Genomic DNA, 16,568 nt, shown 5'->3' on the forward strand with positions numbered 1-16,568 from the left:
TGAAGTAAATAAACTTCTTTTTGCTCTGAGTGTTTTCTGGAATGATAGAGAAATTCACTCCAGGAAGCTTTGCAATAGAACTAATCTCATAAAGCTTATAGAAGGCATAATTTTAATGCTTTTGAGCATTACTCTTACCATCTGAGAAATGTCTCTGCTTTGGACGTAGGGTTTCTACTGTTTGATGTCTGATTTGGTTGCTCTACTATCCAGGTAAATGGGTTTCAAGTGATTACCAGCTGACTCCGTCTTCCAGAAAGTCTCCCACCAGGTTTAGTCCAAATCATCCTACAAGCTTTGAATCTTTTAAAAGTGAACAGGAACTTCCAGGTGCTGATGGAAATGATTCTCCAAAGAACATAGGTAGGAGGGTTTGCATTTTTTTCCTTTGCAACTATAAGATTAATGTTTAAATTACTGAAAAATTTTGCATAAACTAGATTCTCTGATTAATACAGGGAAAAAATTAACAGAATAGCATGTTCTTCTTGGCTTACATTATCATTGTGTCAAGTTATTTCAAAGGACATCTTATACATCTGTTTCAGCATCTGCTTTTCAGCCTTGAAAACCTGGGACTTTGATGATTTTCAGTTCAAATTAGCTAGGTCATGCTTTTCTGAATTGATTCATACTAATCATACTTTATAAACTATGAGGATGATCAGTCTAGGTTTTTTTTCTATGTCAAATCAAATATTTATGTATAAAATGCTGTGCTAGGCATTGTAAGGGATACAAAAATAATGGTATCCCTATAGAATCTGTTATAATGTATATTTGAACAGAAGCCAAGACCTTCAGGAGTCTTGGGTCACCCAAGCCCTAGAACCAGCTTGTTCTTTTTTTGAATGACTCTAATTTTGAGCTGGATTCTTTTTAAAAATTCAAGCCAAAGTCGTGGGCCTGATTCAGATCAGTCACTTGGCAGTTTGTATGATAATGGAACAACATGAAATACTTGTAGGTTATTCAACAGTAGTATAGGGCATATTTGTTTCTTAAGTATTTTATTGAATCCAATTGTGAATTCATCTGGACCAGGAGGGCTAGGAATTTTTTTCCTTTGGAAGTTCCTTGTTGCTTGCATAAATTTTCTTACTAGATTGGGTTCTTCTGGAGTTTTTTATTCTCTGCTTCTTAATTTGGAAGTTTTATATTTTTATGACCATCTTATTTAAGTTACCAAGTTTGTTGGCGTTTTATTGGGTATAGTAGAGTCTGATTATTTCCTCCCCATTAATTTTCATTTCCTGCTTTTATCTGGACTATTTAGTTTTCCTAGATTGTGATGAAATTAGCTAGTGAGCTATAAATTTTATTGGTCTTATTAAAATTTTATCTCCTTGATTTTCAAGTTTCTAGTTTTGTGCTCCCTTCCCCCACTTCCTTCCCCTCCAATTTTTCACCTTCTTCGAATCATGATCACTGTTGAATGATTTGGAACCCAGGGTCACTTTCTATTCTTTCTCAAGAAAGTCAGCAGTCAGCACTTGACTCACTTGTCTTCCTTTCTTCTGCAATTCTTTCCCTTATATTAGGATATTTCAGCATCCATATTGATGCTATCTCTAAGCCTATGATTCCCTCAATCCCAAGACTTATACCTTTATTATTATCACAACCACACACAGGGACAGCCATGTCTTTGATCAGAAACTTTGACATTCTTGTCTTTGACCAAAACCTCCTGACATTCTATTTGTAGGCCTCTTCTTTGCTCTCATCAGTACTTCTAATGTCTTCAGTCCCTCAGTACTTTCCTAGACCTGGCTTACTCCCATTAGTCTGCTAACCAAAGCAGTCATTTTATACATCTTAATTGATTTCCTGCCTCACTCTTCACCGAAGTTATACCAAGCACTTCTCCATTCAAGCTTCAGGTTTCCCCCTCTTCTTACTCAGCTAAACACCTTTATTCTTTCTTTCTTAGTAAATTGAGGACGTTCCCTATGAGCTCCCTCTTTTATTTTAATTATTAGTTTTGTTTATGTTGAAAGAAGAATATTGAAGTTGCCTACAATTTATTTCTCACTGTTTATTAAGTTTTACTTTTTAATTTTTTGTTCATACAAAGTACTCCTGGCTTTGAGTGAATTTAGAGTGAATGTCAATGGTAACTGTTTCTGTTTGAAACAGCAACCCTGAGGGTCTTCGTCTTCTAACTTGATTTTTTTATTTTTGTTTTCTTGTCAATTCAAGGGGCCAACCCTTATCTCACTTCTTGAAGAGGTGAGGCTTATTCCCTGAATGGGCATTACCTCACTTTAAGTGAGTACCTGAAAAGGATTTAGCCTAAAAGGGCAAGGGTCTCCGCTTGCATCCTGGGCCATCTCCAGTCATCCTGATGAATATCTGGTCACTGGATTCAGATGACTCAGGAGGAGAAAGTGAGGCTGGTGATCTTGCATAGCCCTCCCTCATTCAAATCAAAGTCACCTATAAGTCGTGTCATCATTTCCCTGATGTCATGGTCCTCTTTGAAAACGAAGGACAAACACAACAACTTTTTCATTCGTTATCTTTTCCCTTCAAGTATTCGGATACTTTGACATTTTGTACATATTTAATATTGATTTGGTTAGATATGGTGCCTTAGGCAAATTGTAGTTTCCCCCTCTGTTGTTAAGAGCAACATTAAATTGTTGCTGTATCTGAAATTGATTGTGCCTGCTTTTTTGTATTGAGCATAATAAAATTTATTGCATTCCTTGTTTTTAAGTGTACTTTTTATATTCAGCAAATTATTGGATTTTCATATCCATTCTGCTGCCCTTTTCCGTTTTGTGGTATGATTTTTTTACTTCCATTACATCTGTTTTATTTTTTTCTTATTTAAAAAATATCAACTCTAAGTGGTGCAGTGGATAGTATGCCAAACCAGTAGTTACAGAAGATTCATCTACCTAAGTTCAAATCTGGCCTCAGACACTTACTAGCTATGTGACCCTGAGCACTTAACCCTGTTTGCCTCAGTCTCCTCACCTGTAAAATGAGCTGGTGAAGGAAATGATAAACCATTCCAGTATCTTTGCTAAAAACAACCCAAAAGGACTCACAATGAGTCAGACAACTTAACAACAAGAACTTTCCTATTTCTGTCAAAGGCATCACTCTTGTCTCTAGTCACCCTAGCCTAAAATCTTTAACTAATGCTGATGTTTCATGTCTTGAATTAATTTTCCACCTACTCTGACCACAGTAATACACAGGTAATAAGTGGGACTAAAAGGGAATGGAATAGGCATCAAAATAACTTGATTCTTCTATTGTCAGATTAATATTAAATTTCATGGTTCATGTAGTGAATTCTACTCATCCAGGGTACTTGCCTTCAATTGAGCAAATGGCATGCTATGTTCTCTGTTTAATATTTGATTTTTTTTTCTTTAGATGACAGTTGGAAAATAAAGGGGAGAGACCCATCTTTGGTTGTAGCTTTCATATGTAAGGTAAATTTTATTTTATTCAGAAAGATCTTTTGAACTTTAACAACTATTAAGTTAGTTTCCTACCTAAGTTCCTACTGGGTAGTATGTTTGAGATTCACTAGTACCTAGCAACTCAGTAGTTATTGAGAGAGGCTTTCAAGTAATTTTAGCTGTAAAGGAACACAAATACCCTATTGAATGTTAAGAATATAAAGGTCTGTTTTGCTTCATTAGATCTCTCAGTATTATATGACAAGCTTCCGTATAATTTTGTAAGTACTGGTGATTTTAATCCCCACAGAATGCAGTTTTTCTGTATAAACAATGTTATAAGTAATGAGTGGTTAGGTTCTGGGGATTAGCCTGAGAATCTAAGAACCACTTATAAAATATTTTAAAATAATAAGTATTATTACTTCCCTGACTTTTAAAAAAAATTACAATTTATTTAAAATTTTTTTAAATTTTGTGTTCTAACTTCTCTGCTTCCCTCCTATCCCTTCCCCACCCACTCAGAAGGCAAACAATATGATATAGTTATACATGTGAAATCACGTAAAACATATTTTTCCATATTTGCCATATCCCAAAAAAACAAAAAAGAAAGTGAGAAAATTATACTTCAGTTTGCACTCAGAATTTATTAACTCTCTCTCTAGAAGTGGAAAGTATTTTTTCATCATGAGTTTTTTGGAATTGTTTTGGATCTTTGTATTGATCAGAGCAGCCAAGTCTTTCACTGTTGATCATCATTACGGCAGTGATCTCTAGGTTCTTCTCGCTTCACTTTGTATCACTTCATTTAGGGCTTGGATTGTTTTTTCTGAAACCACCTCCCTTGTCAATTCTTGTAACACAGTAGTACTTTATCACAATTGTATACCATAGCCTGTTCAGTCATTCTCCCCAATTGATGTGTTTTTCGTCACCACTAAAAGAGCTGCTTTAAATGTTTTTGTACATATAGGACTTTTTTCCTATTTTTTGATCTCTTTGTGATGCAGACCACATAGTGGTTATTGCTGGGTCACAGAGTATACACAATTTTATAGTCCTTTGCAAATAGTTCCACATTGTTCCCCAGGATGGTTGCAGCAGTTGCAGCAATGAGTGTACTTACTTTCCCTCATCCCTTCCAGCATTTCTGATAGGTGTCAGGTGGTACTCCAGAATTGTTTTGTCTTTCTGTAATCAATTGTGATTTAGAACATTTTTTCATATTACTATGGATAGATATCTTTGATTTCTTCTTCTGAAACTGCCTTTTCATATCCTTTGATCATTTATCAATTGGTGAATGGCTCTTATTTTTATAAATTTGACTCAATTCCCTTTTGAGAAATGAGGCCTTTATCAGAGAAACTTGCCATAAAATTTTTTGATACTGCTTCATTGTCTGTGGTGGTAGTGACTTATTCAGTCGTGTCCAACTTTTCATGATCCCATGAACGACAACATTCCAGGTCTTTCTTATCCTCCACTATCTTTTCAGGTTTGTCCAAGTTCATGTTTCTGGTTTCCATGACATTATCCATCTCATTCTCTGCCATCCCCTTTTCCTTTTGCCTTCAGTCTTTCCCAGCTTCAAAATCTTTTGCACTGAGTCCTGTCTTCTCATCATGTGGCCGAAGTATTTAAACATCAGCTTTAGTGTTTGACTTTCCATGAGTAGCCTGAATTCCTTTAAGTATGTACTGGTATGATCTCCATGCTGTCTAGGGGACTCTTCATAAGTCTTCTCCAGCAGGGAAGCAGAAAACTGGGAAAGGATTTTTACAACTAGTGTCTGTGATAAAGGCCTCATTTCTAAAATGCATGGAGAACTGAGTCAGATTTACAAGAATACAAGTCATTGCCTGATTGATAAATGGTCAAAGGATATAAACAGGCAGTTTTCAGATGAAGAAACTAAAACTATTTATCTTCATACGAAAAAATGCTCTAAATCACTGATTAGAGAGATGCAAATCAAAACAACTCTGAGGTACCACATCATACCTATCAGATTGGCTAACATGACAAAACAGGAAGATGATAAATGTTGGAGAAAGTGTGGGAGAGTTGGAACATTACTGTTGGTGGAGCTGTGAGCTGATCCAACCATTCTGGAGAGCAATTTGGAACTATACCCAAAGGGCTATAAAAATATGCATACCCTTTGACCCAGCAATATCACTTTTAGGGCTGTATCTCAAAGAGATCATAAAAATGAGAAAGGGTCCCACATGTACAAAATATTTATAGCAGCTCTTTTTGTGGTGACCAAAAACTGGAAATCAGGGGAATACCCATCAATTGGGGAATGGCTGAACAAATTGTGGTATATGAATATAATGGAATACTGTTGTGCTATAAGAAATGACGAACAGTCGGACTTCAGAAAAACCAGGAAAGACTTACACGAACTGATACTGAGTGAAATGAGCAGAACTAGGAGAACATTATACACAGTAACATCCACAGTGTGCTACGACTGTTTCTGATAGACTAAGCCCTTCAAAGCAATGTAGGGACCTAAAATATTCCCAAAGGACTTGAGGCAAAATGCCATCTACATGCAGAGAAAGAACTATGGAATCAGAATGCAGGATGAAGCAGACTCTTTTTTCTTGTGTTATGTTTTGTTTTGTTTTTTTCTCGTGGTTTCTCCCATTTGTTTTAATTCTTCTATGAAACATGACCAATGTGAAAATGTGTTTAATAAGAATGTATGTATAGAACTCATATAAGATTGTGTGCTGTCTTGGGATGGAAGGAAGAGGGAGGGGGAGAAAATTTAACACATGGAAGTGATTGTTGAAAACTACAAACAAATAAGTTAATTAAATTTTTTTCTTCTTCTTTTTTTTTAATTTAACTTTTAACATTTAATTTCACAACATTTTGGGTTACAAATTTTCTCCCCTTTTATCCCTTCCCCCCCCAGACCCAAGCATTCTAATTGCCCCTGTGACCAATCTGCTCTCTCTTCTATCCTCCCTCTCTGCCCTTGTCTCCATCTTCTCTTTTGTCCTGTAGGGCCAGATAGCTTTCTTTACCCCTTAACCTGTATTTCTTATTTCCTAGTGGTAAGAACATTACAGTTGGTCCTAACACTTTGAGTTCCAACTTCTTTAGCTCCCTCCCTCTCCACCCCTTCCCTTTGGAAAGCAAGCAATTCAATATAGGCCAAATCTGTGTAGTTTTGCAAATGATTTCCATAATAGTTGTGTTGTATAGGACTAACTATATTTCCCTCCATCCTATCCTGTCCCCCCATTACTTCTATTCCCTTATGATCCGTTCCCTCCCCATGAGTGTTGACCTCGGATTGCATTCTCCTCCCCATGCCCTCCCCTCTATCCTCCCCCCCACCCTGCTTGTGCCCTTGTCCCCCACTCTCCTGTATTGTGAGATAGGTTTTCCTATCAAAATGAGTGTGCATTTTATTCTTTCCTTTAGTGGAATGTGATGAGAGTAGACCTCATGTTTTTCTCTTGCCTCCCCTCTTTATCCCTCCACTAATGAGTCTTTTGCTTGCCTCTTTTATGAGAGATAATTTGCCCCATTCAATTTATCCCTTTCTCCTCCCAATATTTCTCTCTCACTGCTTGATTTCATTTTTTTTTTTAAAGATATGATCCCATCCTCTTCAATTCACTCTGTGCACTCTGTCTCTATGTATGTGTGCGTGTGTGCATGTGTGTGTGTGTACTCCCACCCAGTACCCAGATACTGAAATGTTTCAAGAGTTACAAATATTGTCATTCCATGTAGGAATGTAAACAGTTCAACTTTAGTAAGTCCCTTATGACTTCTCTTTGCTGTTCACCTTTTCATGGTTCTCTTCATTCTTGTGTTTGAAAGTCAAATTTTCTTTTCAGCTCTGGTCTTTTCATCAAGAATGCTTGAAAATCCTCTATTTCATTGAAAGACCATTTTTTCTCCTGAAGTATTATACTCAGTTTTGCTGGGTAGGTGATTCTTGGTTTTAGTCCTAGTTCCTTTGACTTCTGGAATATCCTATTCCATTCCCTTCGATCCCTTAATGTAGAGGGTGCTAGATCTTGTATTATCCTGATTGTATTTCCACAATACTTGAATTGTTTCTTTCTAGCTGCTTGCAATATTTTCTCCTTGACCTGGGAACTCTGGAATTTGGCCACAATGTTCCTAGGAGTTTCTCTTTTTGGATCTCTTTCAGGCGGTGTTCTGTGGATTCCTTGAATATTTATTTTGCCCTCTGGTTCTAGAATCTCAGGGCAGTTTTCCTTGATAATTTCATGGAAGATGATGTCTAGGCTCTTCTTTTGATCATGGTTTTCAGGTAGTCCCAAAATTTTTAAATTGTCTCTCCTGAATCTATTTTCCAGGTCAGTTGTTTTTCCAATGAGATATTTCACATTATCTTCCATTTTTCCAATCTTCTCGCTATGTTCTGTGATATCTTGCTTTCTCACAAAGTCCTTAGCCTCCATCTGTGCCATTCCAGTTTTGAAAGAACTATTTTCTTCAGTGAGCTTTTGAATCTCCTTTTCCATTTGGCTAATTCTGCTTTTGAAAGCATTCTTCTCCTCATTGGCTTTTTGAACCTCTTTTGCCAATTGAGTTAGGCTAGTTTTGAAGGTGTTAATTTCTTCAACATTTTTTTGGGTCTCCTTTAGCAGGGAGCTGATCTGCTTTTCATGCTTTTCTTTCATCTCTCTCATTTCTCTTCCCAGTTTTTCCTCCACCTCTCTAACTTGATTTTCAAAATTCTTTTTGAGCTCTTCCATGGCCTGAGCCCATTGGGTGGGCTGGGACACAGAAGCCTTGATTTCTGTGTCTTTGCCTGATGGTAAGCATTGTTCTTCCTCATCAGAAAGGAAGGGAGGAAATGTCTGTTCTCCAAGAAAGTAGCCTTCAATAGTCTTATTTCTTTTCCCTTTTCTGGGCATTTTCCCAGCCAGTGACTTGACCTCTGAATATTCTCCTCACACCCACCTCACCTCCTGATCCTCCCAGCCAGCGTTTGGGGACTGAGATTCAAATGCTGCTTCCAGCCTTAGGGCTTTTGGCGGGGGCAGGGCTGCTATTCAGTGTGAGATTAAGTTCAGGTGGTCAGGTTGGGGCAGGGCCTCCTCTCAGGCTCAGTTCCCTCAGGGGGTTTATGCACAGACCTTCCACAATGGATTCAGGCTCCCGCCGACTTGGGGAGCCCCTGTCTGCAGCCACCTCTCAGCTTCTACCTCCTGGGGGGGCCCGAATCATGGGGGCACCCCACTCCCCTCTCAACCCGCCAAAGAGACTCTCTCACCGACCCCTGTCACCTGTGCGTGGGGGAGCTTGTACGGCCACTGGAGATCCCGTCCCTGAAGCCTGCTCGAGCCTGTTTCTCTTGGTGCTGTGGCCGCAGCAGGTCTGGGCTGGGCTGGGCTCCACGTCTGCAGCATGACGGACCTTTTGCGAGAGGTTTGCAGGTCCCTCTGTGGGTTGAGGGACCCGCGTGACCGCTGGAGATCCCGTCCCCATAGCCTGCTTGGATCTTTTCCTCTCGATGTCGCGGCCGCTGCAGGGCTGCCCTCTGCTCCCAGTCCCGGCGCCCAGTCTGCAGCGCGAAGGACCCCCCGCAAGAGGTTTGCAGGTCTCTCCCATAAGTTAATTAAATTTTAAAAAACTGAAAAAGTCTTCTCCAGCACCACCATTTGAAAATATTGATTTTGTGACACTCAGCTTTCCTTATGTGCTAACTCTCACAGCCCTACATGTTAACTGGAAAAACTATAGCTTTGAATATAAGGACCTTTATCAGCAAGGTAGTATCTCTGTTCCGATTTGGCATAGCTTTCCTTCCAAGCAGCAAGTGTTTCTTGATTTCATGGTTACAGTCACCACAGCTGCATCACCAAAGTGATCTTTGAGTCCACCAATATAAAAATCGAATACCGCTTCCATTTTCTTCTCCCTCTATTTGCCAGGAAGTGATGGAACCCTTTGCCAAGATCTTAGTTTTTTTCGATGTTAAACTTCAAGCTGGCTTTTGCACTCTCTTTCACCCTCATCAAAAGTTTTCTTAATTCCTGTTTATTTTTCTGCCATCAGAATGGTACCATCTGCACATCTGACATTGTAGTACTTCTTAGCAAAATGTAGTTTCCTTGATTATCACTCTTAATTGGGACAATCTTTGCTTTGTGTTGTCTGAGATCATGATTGCTACCCATGCCTTTTTTTTTAACTTCTAAAGCATAATAGATTCTCCTGTATGCCTGTATTTTAACTCAGTGTGTGTTTCAAGCATGTCTCTTATAAACAACATATTGTTGGATTCTGTTTGTAATCCTTTTTGGTATCTGTTTCTGTTTTATGGTTGAGCTCATCCCATTCACATTCATAGTTATGATTACTATGTATATCCCTCCATTCTCTTTTCTTCTGTTTTTCTTTTTTTTAATCCTGTCTCTCCTGAAGTCTGCTTTGCTTTTGACCACACCCTCCTATTTATTATTTTCTCCTCACCCCCCCCAATATCTCTTATTCCCTTCCCTTCCTAATTCCGTATTGTGTAAGATAGATTTCTAAAACCAACTCTGTGTGTGTGTATACATATATGTATATACATATATTTACATATTCTTTACTCTTCAACCAAATCTGATGAGTAAGGTCTAGGCATTTCCTGCCACTTCCCCTCCCATTTTTCCCTCGACTATATAAAAGATCTTCCTTGCACGCTTTTTATATGAGAAAATTTTCCTCATTCTACCTCTTTATTCCCACCTTACCCGAGTGCCTCCCTCCTTCTCACCCCTTAATTTTTTTTTGTTTTGGAGCTCATCCCAGACTTTTTTGTGCTATTGTTTTCAGAGCTAGTTCAGCAAGTTTTTGGATCTTCCAGATTGATGGTGTCCTGGGAGAAGTTTGGTCATGACTCTCCAGTCATTACCAGGAAGGGCCCCTGCTCCCCTGCAGCTGCAAGTACTAGTACTCCTCTTGGCCTTCTATGACCAGGGTCCCTTCTTGCTCCCTTGTGACTGATAGCAAGTGATCCTCTCCTTCCTAGAACTGCCACCCAGAACTGCTTATGGGCAGTACAGTTGCCAATCAGTGCCAGCTGCATCCATTGCCAACAAAGTGTCTCTTGTAATCTCTTTATGACCAATTGTCTAATCTGTGTATTGTTGTCTTTGGCCAAGAGCTCTCAAAGCTGCTGCATCAGCTACTGTCATTGTGGCTGCCTCCGAGGCCCACCATTCATTCTCCTGCTACACTCTGGGCTTTGACCCACGCCAGTGTTACCTCTCCTGTACACCTCTTAATTTGCCTTAGGCTGGAAAAATGTCTGCTTCTGTCCTTTCGTTGGCTTTGCTGCTCTAAAGTTTGATTTGAGGCATTGTTTTAAAGTTATTTGGAGGGTCATGTTGGAAGAATTCAGCTGAGTCCCAGGGTATACTTCAGCCCATTTGAGAAAAGCAACCCTACTTCAAACATGTGTGGTGAGACAAAACAGATTTCCATGTTGGTCGTGCTTTGACCCTAGGCTCCTCCCCTTCCCCTCATGTTGCATTCTTAGTCCTTTACCTCAGTTAGGAGGTGAGTAGCATGTTTGTCATGAGTCTTCAGGAGTCATGGTTGGTCATTAGATTGAGTAAAGTTGTTGGTTTTGAAATGCTATTGTCGTATAAATTACTCTCCCGATTCTGTTCACTTCACTGCATCAATTCATACAAGTTTCTTTGAAATTTCCCCCTTTGTCATTTTTTGTAACACAAGAATATTCATTTCATTTGTATAGTATTCTCCAATTTATGGGCACCCTCTCCATTTCCAATTCTTTGCTACCTCAAAAAGAGCTATAAATATTTTTGTATATAGTTTGTTTTGCTTAGGACAGATCCCTCCCTTAATCTACATTTCCTTGTCTTCTCTTCTCTATCTTTCCTCCTGTTTCCCTGTTGAGTGAAATGTATTTCTATTCCCAACTGTGTGTGTGTGTGCGTGCGTGCGTGCATGCATGTGCGTGCGCATGCGTATGTGCATGCTCCTTTCTCCTTTGACCAGTTCAGATAAGAATAAAGTTCAAGTGTCAGCTGTTCTCCCCATCCTTAACTCATTGTTTGTGTATTCTTCTGCTTGTGTACCCCAGTTATGTAAGATAATTTCCCCTTTCTTCTCTATCTCCCCTTCCTCTTTTTAGTATATTCCTATTTTCCCTTCCATTTTAATTCTTTTTTTAAGGTCAACAAATCTTAGTAGAATAACTCCTAGGTGTTTTTTTGGTTAGGTTGTGACTTCTGATGATAATAGGGCATCACATGTGTCATCTCTGTAGGTTTTTTATTTACACACACACACGATGTACATATATATCATATATATTTACATATCTGCCTGTATTACATATCACATATGTCAACTCCCCATATTACTATACTTTAGTTCCTTATGATTGTACATTCATTGTTTTATCTTTTTATGCTTTTATTGAGTGCTATGTATGTCAGATATTTTGCTAGCTCTGCTTTTCAGCAGGAATGCTTCGAAGTCCTGTATTTCTTTAAAGGTTCATTTTTCCCTGGTAGGATTATACTCAGTTTTACTATTTAAATTATTCTTATTTGTAAGCTTAGATCATTTGCCCTCTGGAATATTATGTTCCAAGCTTTCTGCCAATTGTGTTGATCCTAACTGTGGCTCTTGGGTACTTAGGTTACTTAATATTGTAATGTTATGTTTTTTTCTTTGCCCTAGAAGCTCTGTTTGGCTATAATGTTCCTGGGAGTTTTCATTTTGGGGTTTTTTCTTTGGTTCTGAGACACCTGAGTATTTTATGCTTTCTTGAAATATAATGTCTAGGCTCCCTTTTTTTCATGTCTTTCAAGTAATTCTAATGAATCTTAAATTAGTTCTACTTGAATCTGTTTTCTAGTTTAACTGTGGGATACCTCATATTTTCTTCCTTTTATTCCCCAGTCCTTTGGCCTTGTTTTAATATTTCTTGCTATCTCATGAATTTGTTAGTTTCTGTTTGATCTATTCTGATTTTTCAGGGAGCTTGTTGATTGAACAATGAACAAGAATTACAAAAGTTTTTTGCCAAACTTTTAATTCTCTTTCTTATTTTTTCTTCTCTAGCTATCATTTCTTTTCCATTTTTTTTCTCTAGCATTCTGATTTCTTCTATAAAAACATTTTTGAACTTTTTGTTAACACTTTTTTCATTTCTTTCAGGAATTCTGGTTGAATTTTTGACCATGCTCTCTTTTTCTTTGAGACTCTGCTTGTAGATGTTTTGATTTTATTATCTTCTGAGTATATATCTTGAAAGTCTCTGATCACCGTAACAGCTTTTTTGTGGTGGAATTTTTTTTTCTTCTATATCCTGCCCCCTTCCTGACTTTGAGTTTTATGTCAGAGCCAGGCTCTCAGTATGGAGGGAAAGTGTAGATTGGTCCTCTTGACTGATTTCTTGGATATTAAGTGTTACATTATTTTAGGATCTCAAGAACACCTCAGACTGGGAAGTTGCAAGTCTTCACTGTTCCCAGAGTAGTCTGATCTAGGGTAAAGTTTGGTCACTCCCCTCCTACAGTCTGAGCACAGCAGGATCCTGACTTGGTTTTGGTTCTGAGCAACAGGCCTGTGGGCCTGCCCCATTTGGAGTTTCGGTAAATTGCTCTGATCTCAGCCATTTTTTGTCAGCTCTTCTGATTCAGTGACAGAACTATAGGTTTACCTTTGGTTTCAAATTCCATCCCTGTAGGATGGAATCCTGCACTCCTGCAATCCATTCCTCTGCAGGATTGAGAGTAGGTTATATGCTAAAAACTGAGACTCTCCTCTCCTCCTGGGATTTGACTTCAGAGCTTCTGCTTACTTCTGAATGTATTATTTGTTCTAGGCTCCATGTTCATTTCTCACCCTTGAATGCCAGTTCTAGGCTCAGATTCCCCACCTCAGTATAGCCTGATCTATGATCCAGAACTGGGTAATAAGGGACAGAGTTGCCCAGTTGGCAGCTGTTCTGCTCATATCATAAGATTAAGCTCCTTTATGCTGTATCTGGGACCTCTTGCATTGTTCTACAACATTTCCTTGAACTGGAATGCTCCATGTTGTATATTCCTAGCCAGACCCTGGCCATGTGTTGGCAAAGAATTGAAAATTGAGGAGATGCTCAATTGGGGAATGGTTAAAACAGTTGTAGTATATAAATGTAATGGAATACTGTTGGGCTATAAGAAATGATGAGCAGGTAGACTTAAGAAAACCCTGAGAAGACTTACATGAACTGATGTTGAGTGATGGTAGGAGAACCAGGAGAACGTTGCATACAGTTAAACCACATTGTGTGATGACCAACTTTGATAGACTTGGCTCTTAGCAATGCAAAGTTGTAAGACACCTCTGAGAGATTCATGAGGGAAAATGCTATCCACATCCCGAGAAAGAATTACAGTCTGATTGCAGATTGAAGCATACTATTTATATTCTCTCTTTTTTGTTTTGTTTCTTCTTTCTTGTGGTTCATTCTTTGCAGCATGACTAATGTGAAAATATGTCTGATGTGAATGCATATGTAAAGCCTATAGAAGATTTCATGCTGTTTTGGAGAGGGAGGGGTAGAAAATTTGGAACTCAAAAGCTTGTGGAACAGAATGTTGTAAATTAAAAATAAATAAATAAATTGGGAGGAGTAGGAAATAAAAATATATTATTTCCTGGGAGCAGAGGGAGGGAGTTGGGGAGGGATGAGGAATGGGTTTTGAAGTTTGCTATCCTTCCTTCTGCTTATTCTCAGGCTATACTTAATGACTAATAAAATTGAGAATTATTTCTCTGAATTAAAAAGAATATATACTGTCAGGCAAGAATGGGACTTTCCTCTAATGCAATTAATTAAAAAGAAGTCTTCCTGGTTTCTCATTTTTCATATTCAACTTTTTTTTTCAGCTTCACATGAAACAAGGAAGTTTTTTGGTGCTCAAAGCAAAAGATATGGGGCTTCCAGTGTAAGTAGGGGAAGGTAGATGATATGGGGAGTATACTCTAGGCATTTACTTGTAGAACTAACTAGATCTGATGTGGAAATTTTGTCTTTTGCTTTTAGTGGGACATCTGCCATTGCACCTATAATTGCTGCTGTCAAGGCTGGGAAAAGTGTCACCTATGAAGGAAGAGAGGTAAGACTGGAATTTTGTGAGCTTAGGACAATTGGCAGAACTTAGAACTGAGGCATAGAATTTGATCATGTTGAACAGTTCACATTTTTTTTTTACTCAGTCCTGTGACAAAAGGGCCATGTAAGCCACATTTTTTCTTAGTAAGCACCGGTCTCTGACCATTTCGTTTAGTATAATACTACTGGTGTCATATTATGGATTTATTGGTTAAATTATTTTTCCCCACTAAATTTTAGTGTAGCTAAATAGCCGTTTCAATCAGGTGAATATCCAGTCATCTGATCTAAAAGTGCTTCCCGTGAAGTGGCATTTTGCCTAAGGAATTAAAATTCTAGATCCATACTCTGTGGTGGAATTCTCTAGGTAAATGGGAGGTTACTCTAGAAATAGGCTGGCATATAAAGGTGTAGGTATATAAATCTGACCTGATAGGTCAGGTATATATTGAATCCCAAGGAAGTATAGCCTCCCCTGGGCCCTGCCACTCTAAGCTCCAAACTCTTCAGATATAGAATTGTTGATAGTTTTAGGATTAAGCTATTAGATGGGTTGAAAATATTTATAAACCTAACAGAAGATATGTATATCATTGGTTACAGGATAAAGAGGTGATTTTTCATAAAGCTAATTTTATTTTCTTGTGTAACTCAGCCTAAAATATCTCCAAACTAGACATTTAGAATGTTGGACAAGAATGTTTTTATATTGTCCTGGAAGCTGAATGGAAGACTTTTGATTGTTGGCTTTGAGGGTTGTGTATCAGTCCTTATTTATTATCCTTCAGGCATTTTCCAACCAAATGCCCCTTGTTATTGTTGTTGTTGTTTCATTATTATTGTTTTATAGATTTTGCCAGAGGAGGTTTGCAGCCCTCCAGATCCTGGCTCTGTTTTTATTGTGGTGGAATGTCCTGACCAAGGATTTGTAGAGCCGATCTGTGAAAATGACACCTTCCGGAGGTATGGAAATCTCTGGGCTTAGCTGAGTGAGAAACTACATTGCGTTAATACAGTACCAAATACAATTTTTTTTTGACCCAGTCTATGACTTCATCAGTTTCCTGGTGAGGAAATTACTTTTTCCATGAAGATCAACAACTGTTCGGAGTTTGTGGCCGTCAGAGAGTTCAGGGGCATTGAGGAATTAAGAGGCTAGCCAACGTGTCAGAGGCAGTACTTGAACCTGGGCTTCTGACTTTAAGGGCCACTCTCCTCCATCTTCCATTCCCTACTGCATCACAGATTAATCCTTTTTAAAGGATCGATCAAGACAGAAGTGTTTTTTGTTTCGGCAACCCATTATCTAAAATAATAAAAAAAGAAACCCCACAAAACTGTAGTCAAGGTCATCTTTTACCACATCTACAAGAGAACATTTTCAAATACTTGTTGAAAAACCAAGATTAAAAAATCCTCTATCAGGATTAGACAGGTAGTAATCATCATTAATTGAGATTGAGTGTATGGTATGCATTTAAAACGTTAATAGAAAACCAGAGAGTCTTAAAACAACTATTTTAAAGCAACTATCAGATACTTTTTTGGGGTTATTCATTGTCCCCTATGTTTACTATCTTATAGTTGCCTATGTGGAAACTCAACTAAGTAATTTCCTTTATGTTTGCCTAATAGAAGCATGGTGTTTGGTTCATTTATAGATCATCTATAATAGGATAAGACTGATATTGTCCGAACTGGTTTCTTCAACAGATTATCTAATTATTACTTATTACAGATTGTCTAATTATTACTTACTATTACTCCAGTAATTAGGCTTGTTCATGTCAAAAAGCAGGGCAGAAATAGAGTTTCTGTTCTACTCTCTACCTTTCTTATATTTGTGGTAGTGAAGAAGAATGCTTATAGCATTGACTTGTTCCTTCTTGGACCTGTTTTATGGACTCACCCACCAAGTCTTCAGGTCAGGGATTCATTTGCGATAAACTCCTTGCAAACTATAACATTAGAAAACTTAGGAAACATTGTGATGGATGCAG

General features: G+C 38.2%; 1 protein-coding gene across 2 annotated transcripts in view; it reads left to right on the forward strand.

The window, feature by feature from the left end:
* The window catches only part of ELAC2 (elaC ribonuclease Z 2), a 55,228-nt gene that overhangs the window by 13,554 nt on the left and 25,106 nt on the right, over positions 1-16,568 (forward strand). For both annotated transcript variants that reach the window (XM_072645027.1, XM_072645028.1), the window contains 5 exons: positions 214-363; positions 3,394-3,452; positions 14,343-14,401; positions 14,500-14,572; positions 15,419-15,531. In XM_072645027.1, coding sequence (XP_072501128.1) covers positions 214-363; positions 3,394-3,452; positions 14,343-14,401; positions 14,500-14,572; positions 15,419-15,531 — 454 coding nt within the window. The remainder of the gene's footprint in view (positions 1-213; positions 364-3,393; positions 3,453-14,342; positions 14,402-14,499; positions 14,573-15,418; positions 15,532-16,568) is intronic.

The sequence above is a fragment of the Notamacropus eugenii genome, chromosome 2 (genome assembly GCF_028372415.1).
Source record: "Notamacropus eugenii isolate mMacEug1 chromosome 2, mMacEug1.pri_v2, whole genome shotgun sequence".
NCBI lineage: Eukaryota > Metazoa > Chordata > Mammalia > Diprotodontia > Macropodidae > Notamacropus > Notamacropus eugenii.